Genomic DNA, 13,861 nt, shown 5'->3' with positions numbered 1-13,861 from the left:
CCCCCAGAAAAACCCAACCTTGAAGGCAGCTGATTCTCTCGAAGCGCAAAAAAAAAATAAGGCAAATCTTTGTGGTTTGCGCAATGTTCGTCCCCAACAAAATCCTTGTTAAAATGGCTTTTTTGGCTGCTTGGTCGGGGCTTTCCCAACACCGGCGCTGAACGCTGGCCCGTGAACAGGCTGAAGTTTCTGATTATTATTCTTAAGTCTTGCCTTTTTTTTTTTTTTTTTTTTCCCCCCCCCTTTCTTTTTAAACAAGGAAAGGAACGTGAATTAATCACAGGGCAGGATGTAAGCGGATTTTTTTTCCAAGTGAAAGGCATAGCCGCATGGGTCCCTGGAGTCGCCTGAGCCAAAAATAACATCTCGAGGTTTAATCTCGGTGCAGCTTTAGTGGGGAAAGGGAGCTGCAGGGGGGGCACGGCCCAAAACCCATCCAGCCCCGCTCCTCGCCGAAGAGACTGAGCTGGCCGCGGCCTGTCGGATTTTCACGGGACCCGAGGGAGCAGAAATAACCTTTTCCTGCCGCCTCCGGCTCGGGAAGGGCAGCGGGCGCTTAACGCCCGAGCGTTTTACAGCCGAGCATCCCGCTGCGGCGCGAGAAAACGGCCCCGCCGCCACGACGCAAAGCCCCGCAGCGGCCGATACGGCCCCGATACGGCCGTGGATGTTCCCTCTCGCCCCTTTTTTTTGGGGGGGGGTGGGGGGGTTTCCTTTCTCCCCGCGCAGACTGGGGCGAAATGACCTTGGCTCGGGGGCATTCTCAGGATAAAGCCCGTGCTGGGCTCGGAGCAGCCGCTCCCCCTCCCACGCGGGGCTTTGCGCTGGGGCAGGAGGAGCGGAGCTGCTTTCGATGGGTGTACGTGCAATACCTGGTTATTTTTTATTATTTTTTGGGGGGTGTTGTTCTTGAGCTGCTCGCTCGTAAACCTTGGCTCTTCTTCTCGTTTGTCCTCGCTCAGGCTCGCGGAGGTGCTGTCTCTTCCCTCCTCTAGCGGAAGGATGCTGCCACTGAAACCAGCTTTCCAGAAGCGCTCGGTAAACCGTAGCTGCTGCGGCCGCCTTCGAGCTGCAGGGACGCGCTGCCCTGGCTGCTTTCGAAAAAAACACGTGGAGCTTCCCACTGGGAGCAACCGGGCTCCGAGCTCTTCTGAAAACCTGGCCCGGTGAGCACCGACGGGATGGGGAACCCTCCCGGAGGAAACGGGGGCCCCAATCTCGGCGTCTCGTCTCTCGTAAGTGTGTGTGTGTGTGTGTTGGGGGGGCGGGGGGAAAAAGGCAAAAAAAGGCGACGCAGCCATGCCATTGTCGCATTCTTTCAAACCAACAAGTCTTTGCGGCGTTACCTCCTCCTCGTCTCCCGACACCTCCTTTCCTATGGAAATGGGCCCATCTGGGGATTCACGTGGTCCCGGGCAGATAATTGTAATGGTCCCCCCGGCCTTTAAAATCTATGAATCACTCCAGTATCGGGGCACTTTATGCACATTAGCGAATTAATCCTTGCAGCCTCTCTGCAAGGCAGGGAATTATCGTTGTCATTGCTCAGCTGGGAAATGGGTGAGATGGAGCCCAGATCTGCGCCAGGACTCGTGGGGGGGTCACATCACTCACAGCTCTAACAGCTAACCTTTGGGCACCCGGCCCTCGGGGGCATCCGTGACCCCGCATTAGTTACCTCTGCCGTTGTGCCGAGCGATCGGGGGGTATCCAGCCCTCAGAAATCCATCTGAGCCCTGTCAGGGTGAGATGGATGGATGGGGGCGGCCGGGGAGTGCGGGGAGGATGAGCCGTGCAGGACGCGGCCCGGCTGGGATCCCTGGGGGGGGGTCCGGCATCTCCCTGGGGGTGTCTCCCAGCCGTTGGGGGTGTCCCACGCACCCGGGGGGTCCCCAAATGAAGTGCCCCTCGCCCAAGGCGGTGCCGGGAGAGCAAGGCAGACCCCGGGACTCCCCCCCCACCCCGGCCAGCTGCAGCGCTGTAGGGCATCGCGGCAACCCGACGGACCTTGGGAGTGACATTTAAAGTGGGTGACTTTAAAACCTGGTCTGGCGGGAGGTGTCTGGTTGGAACGAGACGATCTTTAAGGTCCCTTCCAACCCAAACCGTTCCGTGATTCTCTGACTTTGAGCTCAGCCCTTCCACGCCGGAACGCTTTAATGCAGTCACGTAGCTCCAGCGCCGCCGCTGCGCGACAACGTGCTCTCTTCCTTTGTTCCCCCTCCTGTCCAGGTGTTTCAACCGTGTCGCGGTGTCCGTGGGCGGAATAACACACCGCCGTGCCGGAGCTAAGGTTGGAGCAGTGTTTCCGCTTCCCTGTATTAATGACAGCTCGTTAATTCAGCCGTGGGATGAGTTTGACGGAGGCAGGTTTGGCTTCTCACCCCTTTTCGGGTCTGGCGCGACTGTACCAGAGCTTTGTGCTTTCGGCAAGGTAAAAGTCGCCCTTTTACAAGCCCGGAGCAGTTTGTGCCGTTGCAGCCTATACCCGCTCTATATGAAAACTGAATTTTGGGCAGGCGACGGGCTCGGTACGCAGCCGGTGGTTTGTGTGCTCTGAAAATTACTGTCAAGGTTAAAAAAATAGCCGTGGAGCTGGGGCGCGGGAGCTGCCGGGAGAGGCAGGGCTGGATGCGGTGGCTTCGGCTCTCGCCTGCCCTCCCTTTTGCAGCCGACGCAGTCGTAGGCTTTACAAAAGGAAGGAAAAACCCCCGGCAACCCCTTACATCTCATGTTGTGCTTGTTAAACCCGCAGGAAAAAAACAAAATAATAATCTCCGTCTGACTAAAGATCCCAGGTTTCGGCCTTAACTGCGTTTATTCTCTGGCTCTTGCCCTAATGGCCACGCCGCGTTGGTCCAGCTGGAAGTATTGTGTCCTATTAAATAAAGATTTTTAAATGAGCGCATTTATTCATCGAGCTGTCACAGCCTGTTGAGTAAAGAATGCCGACTGGCCGGCCTCAGCCTGCCTCAAATCTGTTTTCTCCAAAAAAAAACCACAAAAAACCAAACCCCAAACCAAGCTGTGACCGTCTCCGGGGTAAATAAACCCCAAACCCCGTCTTTACCCAGTGCCACCCGCCCGCTCCCTCCCCGGCCCCGACGGCAGCCGTAGGGCAGCAAAAGCGGGGTTTAAACTCTTTCTTTTCCGCAACCCGAAGGGTCGCCGCTGTTTTCGGGGCCGACCGGCAACGGCGGCGGCGTTATCCCAGCGCCTGGCCCTCGCCCCGGAGAGTTTACGCTCTACATCTTCTTTTTAATTCCGACGCCCGCGAAACAGCAGGCTGAAATAACACTGCTATATGTCAGCTGCTGATGGAAGGAGATTAAATATTAAAGCCGGTGCTGCGGCTTTAACTCATTCCTTTTTTTTTTTATTTTTTTTTTTCCACCCCCCCCCCCTCCCTTTTCTCCCCCCCCCCCCCGCCTTCTCCTGCTTTTCTTCTCTGTGTAAAATGACATGATTTAGAACTGAAGTGCCAGACTCAGCCTCTAGGTTTCGGCCTTTGGAAATGTAGGGAGAAAGATATATTGTGTCTGCGAGCGTTTCTGCGCGGAGAAAAGAGAGAGCTCCCCAGCTCGGGAGACCACATAAAGATGTTAAATAGAGCTGTAACGCGCGCCGAAAGCGGGGAAAAGTGCCCTAGAAAAAAGAAAAAAAAAGGGAAAAAAAAAAAAAAGCGAGGGGGAGGGGGGAAATATATGTAATAATCCTGCAATGGAGCAAAATGAAAGATTAAAATAAATTCAGAGGTGCCGCGGCTGGGCTGGAACGTGCCCCTCGTTGCGGGGTGGGGGGTGGGGGGGGGGATAGAAACGTGACCCCGTTCCCCACCTCCTCCTCTTGCCGCTTCCCTCATTGACCTAAAAATCTCCCGTTTCTTCACCCGGTACAAAACGGAGTCGGAGAATTGGGATTTTTCTTCCTTTTCCTTTTTTTTGCCCCCCTCCGTCTCTGCGTCTTTAGTGTTTCCAGACGCCGCCGGAGCGGCCGCCTGCTAAATATTCATCTGAAACCGGCTGCTCCTCCATCCTCACAAAAAAAAACCCCTGATTTATTTTTCTCCCTTCACCGTAACCCACCTATTTTCCTCCGCAAACGGCTCATCCCCGCGTGGCGAGGGCCGAGCGGGGTTGGCGGCCCAGCGCCGTAAAAACCGGGGCGTTTTTTTTGGGCCAGAAACGTGACAAAGTGGCGGTGCCCACCCTTTCTCCCTGGGTGTCCGTCCGTCCTTCCCCCCCCCACACTTTTCCACCAGCGTTTTTATGGCGCGATGCGAAAACGCCGCTGCAGGTTTTTGTCCTCCCGCGGCGAACGGTGCGCTCCCTTCCTCCTTTGTTCGGTGGCGTTTTGGCGTTGCCGAGATTTGTCACCCCGCTCGGGGGACGGAGGCAGGGTTGGGCTGGAGGGGACCTGAGGGGAAGGAAAAGAAACCCCCAAACCGCGCGTGTTTTGAGCAAAACCCTCGAGAAATGTCGTTTAAGGTGTAGTTGCAGGGGGCGACGGGGGGCAGCGGGGTGGTTGCTTGCGCTTAAACGGGCAAAAACCTCTTTTTTATCTTTTTCCCTGGGAGCGTTTTAAGACCCACCAGCTCGGATGTCCTTTTAATTCGAGCCCCGGTTCCGAGTCACCAGCCCGAGCGCCCGGCGACGCGCCGCCTTGCGAAGGACGCTTCGCGTAACACGCTCGTTATCGCGGCGCGGGGGAAGACGGACGGGACGCGTGCGGATGCGCCCCGCGTCTCGGCAGCCCCCCAGGCCCTTGCCTTCGTTAACATCCCCCCCTCCCAGCCCCGCGCCTCCCGGCAAGGCACCGCGGCGGCTTCCAGCCTGGAAAACGCTTCGGTTTTTTGTTTTTTTTTTTTGGCTTTTAAAAAAAAAAATTACATGTATAAAATGGAGTCATAAATAAGCGTCGGAAAGAGCGAGCGAAGCCGGGGTGTCACGCTTGAGCTAATTCGCAGAAACAGGTGGCTTTGGGTGGGGGGGTGGGTTTGTTGGTTGGTTTTAAAGAAAAGGGCTGGGGGGGGAGAGGGAGAGGGCAGAAAAACACCTCAAAAAACGAGCCCGACGCGTGCGTAAAAACCCCGCGGTATGGCCCGGGCAGCGCCCTCGGCCTCCCGCTTTGTCGCAGTCTATTAGGAGGGGCTCGATCCATCCCGGGGTCTTTACGATTATTGCCTTTTTGGCTTTAACCCCCTCCCTGCCTCTTTTTCCTCCCCCCTTTTTTTTGTTTTCCTCCCCCCTTTTTTTTGTCCTCCATCGTGGCGGGGGGGGGGATGCTGCCCTTTTGTCTCTCTGCTCTCGGCGAGGGGCGACGGCTACGCATCCCTAAAGCCATCCCGGGGCCAGGAGGCGGATTTTATCCTGGGATTTTATCCTGGGATTTTATCCTGTGCTGATTTTATCCTACGATTTTTCCCACAGGTGGAATTTCAGCCTGCTTTTTACGGCATGTAAAATCCGTCCTCCCCACTACCACCACCGCCCCCCCGCCCCCCACAAGCCATCCCCGGTTCCATGGTGGCCGTGCCTCGGGCTCCGTCCTGCTCCGTAAAACCGCTCTGTGGCCGGAGAGGTGCCAGCTTTGTCCCACGCCATCCTCCTCCCCCCCCAAACCCCCCCCCCAAAAAAGTTGCCTGACCCCCTTAATAGCGCCTAATTCATCCCTTCGTTATCCAGCAATAAAGCGCCGGGCAGATTGGCGTTTCCTTCCATGGGTTGCAGCCGCCGCGTGGCCCCGCCGCTGAAAAAAATTAAGGAAAAAAAGAAAAAAAAAAAAGGACATTTAAAAATATTTATTCCCTGGTATAACGTGGGTTTTTTTTTTTTTTATTTCATTTTGCGCGATGTGTTCACACATCACTTCTCAAACAATCCGTCCCGCTCCGGTTTTGCTTTAACGCTCGGCAGCGATTGCATTCCAGTCGCTTCCCCCCCCACTCCCCGCAAACCCCCCCCCCCCCCAACACCGCCCTGCCGCAGGATGTCCCCGTAAAAAACCCGCGGAAGGCGTTTATTCACGATTCTCCCTAAATTGTTTCGTTTCAGAGGTTTACAAACGAGGACCACCTGGCGGTTCATAAACACAAGCATGAGATGACATTGAAATTCGGCCCCGCTCGCACCGACTCGGTCATCATCGCAGGTACGTGGCGTTTCCACCCAGGCCGCCTCCCCGAACGGCGCGCATTAATATCGCCTGCCTGCAAGATTAATACCAGGGACCAGATGCACTGCGAAACGTCTCTACCTCCCATAAAAACCTCTGCTGATCTGCATTTAATCAGGAGGAAAGGAAAAGCCAGCGGCTTCCAAGTTTCTATTTTTTTGCTTTATGGTAGTATCAGGTTTTGTGGTTTTTTTTTTTTTTCCTGTTTTTTTTTTTTTTTTTTTTAGGGTGGGGGGGCGGTGAGGGGGGATGGGTTTAGCTCTCACCCTTTTTATTAAGGCTGGAAGATTTATGGGCAGAAGGGCTTGGGCGTCTCTGCGCGTGCTTGGAGGACGATGAGCACGCTCTGACAAACCCCAGCTTCCTCTCCTCAGCCCAGGTGTCAATTTTCCGGAGCTTTTAGGCTCGCGGTTAATAAATTAAAACGCCCTCGAGTGCGCTGGCTGCTGCCGAGAGCGCGTTTACGCAGCCCCAACGAGCCGATCCGGCAGCGCCGCGGTCAATGCAGCCTTTATAAAATCGGGGGGGGGGACACGACCCCAAAAGCCAACCCCAAAAGCCAACCCCGCGTATATTGTTGTCTGGCAGCGGATCGCTGCCGGTTACAAACGCTCTCCTGCCTTGTCAGACCCCTTTCCTTCGGGCTTCTTAAAAAGGGGGTGAGGTTTGTGTTATCTCTGAGTGAAAAGGTTGAGAACAAGGAGAGAGGAGGAGGAGGAGGAGGAGGAGGAAAGGCTTTTTGAAGCCCCGAGAGTTCGTCAGGGGAAACGAAGCGTCTGCTGCAGGGGCCTTTTGGGCTCATCTCCAGCCCGAATTTCGCCATTGAAGTGGGAAATAGCGATCCAGTCGGGTTCTTAAAGCCTTTTCAAGGGAACGGTGGCTGCGGGCAGGACTGGGAGAGCGGGCGCAGGCTTTGCTGGGAGGGCAGGAGGCTTCTCCCGGGGAAGGGAGGGATCGCCGAGACGGAACGGGCTCCCAGAGGGAGAATTCATTTCGAACGGGGTCGGGCTCAGTGGGAGCTGATGGGGAAGAATTTGGGGCAGGGGCGGAAAGAAACCTCAGATTCCTAAAGGTTGGGTTTGCCACCAGTTCACCCCCTTTTTAAACAGGGAGCACAGCGGGAGGGTTCCCTTTTCCTTGATAAATCCAGGGCGCTAATTGCCCATGGTAATGGGGGAGTGGAAACGGGGTACGTTCCTGTCTCCAGCCTGCTCCAACGGGGATGCGGCATGGAAAACCCTCACCTTCGCCGCTCCCAGAGGTGGATATTCCTCCTGGGCACAAACCCTCGCCGGTAAAACCCATGAACGGGATGAAACGCTGCAGTTTTAGCTCAGGGAGGGCGGGCCTGCCCCCTTCTCCCCGCTCCCCCGGGGCTGATGCTCGGGGGGGGGTTCCTCTGGGATAAGCCACAAAGCCGAAAAAAAACCCACCCCCAAATTCGTTTAGCCGCGGGCAGGGCAAAACCAGCCCGTTCAACGCTGCGCTCGTGACAGCAGGTAGAGCTGCCGGGGGGTGGGGATGCGGTTCGCGAGGGCCATAAAGCTTTGAGCAGTGAGATCTGGGGCGTTGTTGCCCTCCGTTCCCATCGCCCTTTTTTCTTTCCCCTTTTTACGCCACCATTTTGTCTCTGGGTTTTCTCCTTCTCTCCCCCCCTCCTCTTGCTTTGTGCCGGGTCCAGGCCAGCAGCCCGCGTGCGAAGAGCAGGAGGATTCGGCGTACGTCTCCTGCCGTATCTCCGCGCTTAAAGCTAAAGAGAGTCGTAAAGAATTGTTCTCTCTCTCTCTGTGCCGGTTAAAGCTGGCAGCAGGGAGACTTACTGAAATGGGAACGTGCCCTTCTGGGCTGATGCCGTGGGCGGAAGAGCCGCTGCCGTTCCTGGAGGTACAAATCTGGGGAGAGAAAAGAGGTGATTCGTGGCGGCGTGACAACTTCTGCTGGAGATTTGGGCCCCCGGGCGGGCGCGCGCGGCTGGGAAGGACATGGCTAAATGGGGAACGGTCCGAAAAGAGCCCCGAGAGCTCTTAAAGCACCGGAAAACCAGGCTCCTGCTGAGATCTTTAGTTGACAAAGTTTCTTGGTTTAATGAAGAGAGATTTGGGGGGTGGAACCAAAGTGTGCTCGGAGGAGGCCTTTTGCTTTATTAACAAACCCCGTAGGTTTAAAAGTCAGACTGGAAATCAAGCGTAGGCGTGCGACTGCGATGCAAAGTCATCGCCGGAGTCGCTTCCCGAAGGCTGCAGGGGACCTTCCGCCGCCGGTTCGAAATCAAACGGGATGTTTTCTGCGTCCCGAGCGCAGCCCCCTGCGCTCGAACGGGGAGTGTCCCTGCCAAAGAGCCCGTGTTTTGTGCAGCAGGTCAGGCTAAACCATCCCAGGGATCCCCTTTGTGCCTAAAAACCTCCGTCGTTTTCTGCCAGATGGATTTTGGGGCGCAGCATTCCGGGCTCCCGGCATTACCTGGGCTCCTGACCTAACGTCACGCAGATAAAACCCGCCTCGCTGGGAGCGGGGAGCTTTCGTTCTGCTTTATAGCCTGGGTGATGGCCAGGGAGATCATGACTCAACGTGTTCATACGGTGGAAAACGGGTCCCGGAGGGATCGCTTTGGACAGTGGTGGTTAACGATTAGCGCTCCCACGTAGCCGGCTGTCCAGGGATGCGCGTTCACGGGTTCCACAGCAGCGGCGGAGCTGCTCCGGTCGGCTCTTCCCCCTCTCACCACGCCGTATTTTTAAGATCTGCTGGTTCAGGGAGGTCAAACCCCTTCTGTTTTCCTTCCTCGCAGCGGCGATTCAGATGAGGACGGGCAAAACCCCGGGGCGGGAGGGACAGGACACGACCCCCAGGCAGGAATTGCGCAGAAATCACTGCACGCCTCTCCCCGCGATGGGTGCTTATGTACCATCGGTGCTTATATACAGTGGTCATTTATTACACAATTCGGAAATTATTCTCCCCTCTCTGAGTCGGCACTTTGCTTTGCAAAGGCGACCCGCGCCGTAGCGGAAAAGCCTCCGGACTTAAGGCAGAACCGAGGCCCCCTTTGCCGGGAGGGGAGCGAGGTGGTTAAAATGAATTTTCTAGCTTCTCTTTGGTGTTACAACCCAAACAGATCAGACTCCGACCCCGACTCGCTTCTTGAAGAACTGCGAGGAAGTGGGACTCTTCAATGAACTGGCCAGTTCCTTCGAGCACGAGTTCAAGAAAGCCGCCGAGGATGACGAGAAAAAGGCAAGGGGCGAAGGCCGCCGTCGCCGCAAAGCTCAGCCGGGCGCATTTTCGGGGGGCCGGAAGGTGGGGGGGCCGGTGCCGTTCTGATGAAAGGCATATGTTGTAGGGTAATGAAGTGTGGTCTCGGATTTAATACGCTGGCTTACGTGGGACTTTATTTTTTTAACTCGGGGGACTTTGGCTGGCTAGCCTGCAATCCGAGGCCTGGCGAGAGCGGATTTTGATGGTTTATTATTCCTTTGGCTTTTCACTTCAAAAAAATGGTGGGGGGAGGGGGGGGTTGGGAGGAAAGAAAAAAGGCAGTACCCGAAATACCCCCCGCACCTTGGGGAAGGTAGATGCAGGAAAAGGACTCGGGGATCTGAGCAAAAATTTCCTTGGGGAGCAAAATTCGTCGCGAAGGCGCTTTTGAGGGCGCGACGAGCGGGGAAGGGTTGGCGCTGAAACGGCGTCGCCGTACGTGCAGGCGGCGAGAGGGGCTGCGCGGAGGAGCGAGGAGGCTTTTTTTCTAACAAAGAGCTCCCTGAAATGCAAACGGTATCGATTCCGGGCTGCCCCTGCCAAACCTCGGGAGCGCAGGGGTCTGAAGGACAACGGGATCTCCTCGGATAGCAGCTAATTAAGGACGTTTTTCCCCCCCCCCACCCCGCCCCTCACCACCACCACCTTTTCCAGGATGTGAGGAGCAGCAGATGCGTGTTGGGCTCTTAGACTGGCACATACATTTACTAAATTGATGTATGTACGTACATACGCTCACAGTCAGCGCCGCTGCTCGGAAATAAACTGCAGGAGCGCAGCCGCGTAAATCTTCCGCGAGATGGGGAACGGAGGAATTCAGAATTAAAACGGAAAACTGTCTTTCACCCCCACCCCCCCCCCCCGCCCCCGCTTCTCCTAATAACAGGGCTCTTTAAAGCATAAATTGATCTCTCTCATTGGTATGCTGCAGGGCCTTGCCGGGGCTGCCTGGCATTTTATGCTCTGAATTCCCTGCCTTTTGTTCTCCGCCGAGCCGGAGCGTTGGGGAAAAAGGTAGCTTTGGTTTTGCGGTTTCCCATATAAATGGGCCAGCAGCCCACAGTCTAGCCGGCCGTTTTATATCTTAAGACCACCCATCTCCTGCGCTCGGCTACCTAGCGGCTGCAGCCGGCATCCTTCGGCTGCGAGAGATTTTTTCCTTTTATTTTTTTTGCTTTATTCCGACTGCAGTCGGAATATTCCTGCCGGCAGCCAGGCGGACGGGGCAGGGTGATGCTCGGGGTGGTTTCAGGTGTTAGGGAAGGCTTTATCCCTCCGAGAAAATCTCCGCTCGAGGTCCCTCGTCCCTCCCAGAACCCGGCCGGAGCCGCCTGCCGCATTTCTCGGATGCTTTCCACATTTGGCTGCATCCAGCCCAGTCGCTGCCGTTGTGTGTTTCGTCCTCCGCTTCCAAGGGTGGTCTCCACACCAGCATGTTAATTAAAAACATAGGCGCAGCGGGAGCTTCCCTGGAGGCGCTTTAAGTGGTTTGAAACTTTCCTGCATGTTAATCCCTTCTCCTTTGTGATTCCCAGTGCAACAGCTCTGCTTAAGAGGGCAGGTAAATGGTTACTGCCAAAGCTCCTGCATAAATCAGCTCAGAGGAGGCCGGAGCCGCTCCCCGCTCCAGAGCATCCGCAGATGCCCGGATTTTTTTACCCTCTTGCCGCAATTTTCCCTCCCTTGAGAGGGCTTAAAATGCAGCAGAGGAGGAGGTTCAGGTTAGACGTGAGCACAAACTGTCAGCAGCGGATGGGCGAGCGAAGGAAAGGGCCGGGACTGAGCGGGGAGGGAGAGCAGGTTGGACAAACAGCCGTCAGGACTGATGTAGGGAGAATTCCTCCTGCCCGGGATGGGATGGAGGGAAGGAGGGAGGAAGGGATGGAGGGAGGGAGGGACTGGGCGGTTTGCGAGGAGGTTTGTTGGAGCCCAACCGAGCGCAGCATCCTGCGGTCAAGACCTGCTTGCCCGCTCCCCTACTCCGTCTTCTCCCAGGCCTTTCTCTTCCTCCATCCCAGGGAAGGGAGAGGTGGACGCTCGGGTTTAGTCCCCCACCCGCCTCCCTTGTTTGTCACCCTGCCCTTTCCCCGTCCCCCGGCAAGTCATTAACTGGTTAAAATGGGGCACGTGGCACTGCTGGAACCCCGGGTTGGTGGCAGGTTGCCAGGTTCAGGCATATGGTTGGGTTTTATTTTAATGGGGCGCTCATAGATATTTAATAACTTGCATGGCTCTTTGTTTGCTTTTGATAATCGGGCAATAAAATAATTCAGGCTGATTTATACAATGCTTTACAGCTCTTCTGTGAATGAAAGTGCCTTCTGTAACTCGCAGGCGTTTGGCTTTGTTACCTGTTCTCCTTAGCAGAGCCCTTTTCTGAAAAAAAAACCAACCAAGCAAACCCCGAAAAGCACTAAACCACGGAAAGAATTGTGTGTGTGTTCCTGCGAAACCACAAAATGGTGCCATCTGGGGCAGAGACCGTCTTTCCTGGGCCTCCGTCTCCGTTTGGACGGGGCCGACGTGGCGCGGCACCGCTCTCCGCCTCGGGCTCCCAGATGCTACTTCAGTACAAATAAATAATAATAATTTGGCAAGAGCTCAGAGCTGTAGCTCTTCCTCTGGGAGCAGCCGAATGTTTCACAAACAATGTGAGCTAATTGTCCTTTCAATCCCTGGCTGGTTTTCCTTGTAGAGCGCCGGAGCCCTGGACATGTCCCTGCCCTCCACCCCGGACATCAAGATAAAGGAGGAAGAGCCGGTGGAGGTGGATTCTTCTCCTCCGGACAGCCCTGCCTCTGCCCCGCGGTCGCCGCAGAGCAAGGAGAAGGTAGGTCTCCCCGACCGTGCCCTGCGGAGACGGTGGCGATGAGAACAAGCTTTTTCTCCACTTGTGGGTGCCAACGCCTGACTTGGGCTTGTGAGGTTCCCCTCATTTTAGAAAGAAAGAGGAAAAAGGTGTTTGCTAAAATACACATTTGCCGCCCTTAAGACTCCGCGTGGATTTGGTAACGCAGAAAGCCTCGCTCTTAGAATCGTTGAATGTTTCATTTTGGAAGGGACCTTGAAGGCCACCCAGTGCCACCCCCTGCCCTGGGCAGGGACACCTCCCACCAGCCCAGGTTGCTCCAAGCCCCGTCCAACCTGGCCTTGAACCCCTCCAGGGATGGGGCAGCCACAGCTTCTCTGGGCAACCTGGGCCAGGGGCTCACCCCCCTCACAGCCAAGAATTTCTTCCTCAGATCCCATCTCAGTCTCCCAAGAGTTTCGTCCTCAGATCCCATCTCAGTCTCCCTCTTCCAGTTTGAACCCTTCCCCCTCGTCCCATGGCTCCCCTCCCTGCTCCAGAGTCCCTCCCCCTGGGAAAGCTTTTCTGGCCGGGCCAAAGTGCCAAACAAGTAACACATCTTCTCCCAGACCGGCTCCGCGTCTCCCGGTGGGCCTGGCTGGTGACTCAGAGCACGTCAGTCCAGGTGACACAGTCTCCATCGGAATAACTTCCCGCTCTGGGGACGTTACCTGGGGTTGGAATGGTAATTCGGGAGGGGCATTATTTCCCAGCGGCTGCTGCAGGCAGCAGGAGTCGGAATTTCTGTTTCCCATTCCCTGCACTGACACCGAATCAGTGTGGCTTTGGGCAAGCCGCTCCCCTCCGTGCCTCAGTTTCCCTGGTGAAGGTGCCTTAATTTTCACAAAATTGCTTTTAAGCCGCCAGAAGGAAGACACAGCCGGGCGATTACGAAGCTAATGGGTAACGGCGTGTCTCCCCTTTTGTCTCTTGATCCTCTCCAGGAGATCGCCTCCAAGCCTGTCATCATTTCTACGCCTACTCCAACCATCGTGCGTCCGGGCTCGCTGCCGCTGCACCTGGGTTACGACCCGCTCCACCCCACGCTGCCGTCCCCCACCTCTGTCATTACCCAGGCCCCCCCCTCCAACAGACAGCTCGGGTGAGTAGGGAGGAAGGCTTTTCTCCCGTACCGTCAGGCTTCCTGGGCAGTAATTAGGTACCTAAATAAGCTCCTTGATTGTCGGAACAACCGAGGTGCCGCCATTCCCGCTGCGGCTGCTCGGGCATAAGGGCCTCGTTGCAGCGCTGTCTGCAACAGCCGAATGGGGTGTAAGTGCAGAAAGCAGGAACTAATTGTCGTAGCGGAACGTAACGAGGCAAAACTCACCGCGGGGAGAAATTCAACCCAGTCCCCAAACGCGTTGACATGACACTTGGCTCCCTGCGATGGGAGCGGGGCCTGACTGGGGACTCCCCAGTCGCTTTTGCAGCCTGATGCGGCGGAGAGAGCTGAGCGAAACCGGCGGGTAGGAAATCGTCTGGATCTTTAATGGCTGTGGGATTTTCTCAGACAGCTGTTGCCTCTGAAGTGTAACCTCTCCCGCAACCTGCTGGCCTCCTCCGTGGTCAGCTTCTGCCTCG

General features: G+C 56.0%; 1 protein-coding gene across 3 annotated transcripts in view; it reads left to right on the top strand.

Annotated features, from left to right (window-relative positions):
* The window catches only part of LOC141733912 (cyclic AMP-dependent transcription factor ATF-7), a 71,158-nt gene that overhangs the window by 44,130 nt on the left and 13,167 nt on the right, over positions 1-13,861 (top strand). For 2 of the 3 annotated variants that reach the window (XM_074564983.1, XM_074564984.1), the window contains exons 3-6: positions 6,054-6,150; positions 9,290-9,408; positions 12,125-12,259; positions 13,222-13,379. In XM_074564983.1, coding sequence (XP_074421084.1) covers positions 6,054-6,150; positions 9,290-9,408; positions 12,125-12,259; positions 13,222-13,379 — 509 coding nt within the window. Of the gene's footprint in view, positions 1-1,098; positions 1,236-6,053; positions 6,151-9,289; positions 9,409-12,124; positions 12,260-13,221; positions 13,380-13,861 lie in introns of those variants that run through there. The other variant, XM_074564982.1, reaches the window with a different exon arrangement.

The sequence above is a fragment of the Larus michahellis genome, chromosome 22 (assembly GCF_964199755.1).
Source record: "Larus michahellis chromosome 22, bLarMic1.1, whole genome shotgun sequence".
Taxonomy (NCBI): domain Eukaryota; kingdom Metazoa; phylum Chordata; class Aves; order Charadriiformes; family Laridae; genus Larus; species Larus michahellis.
Note: the sequence above shows the minus strand (reverse complement) of the source record. Positions and strands in the feature narration are given on the sequence as shown.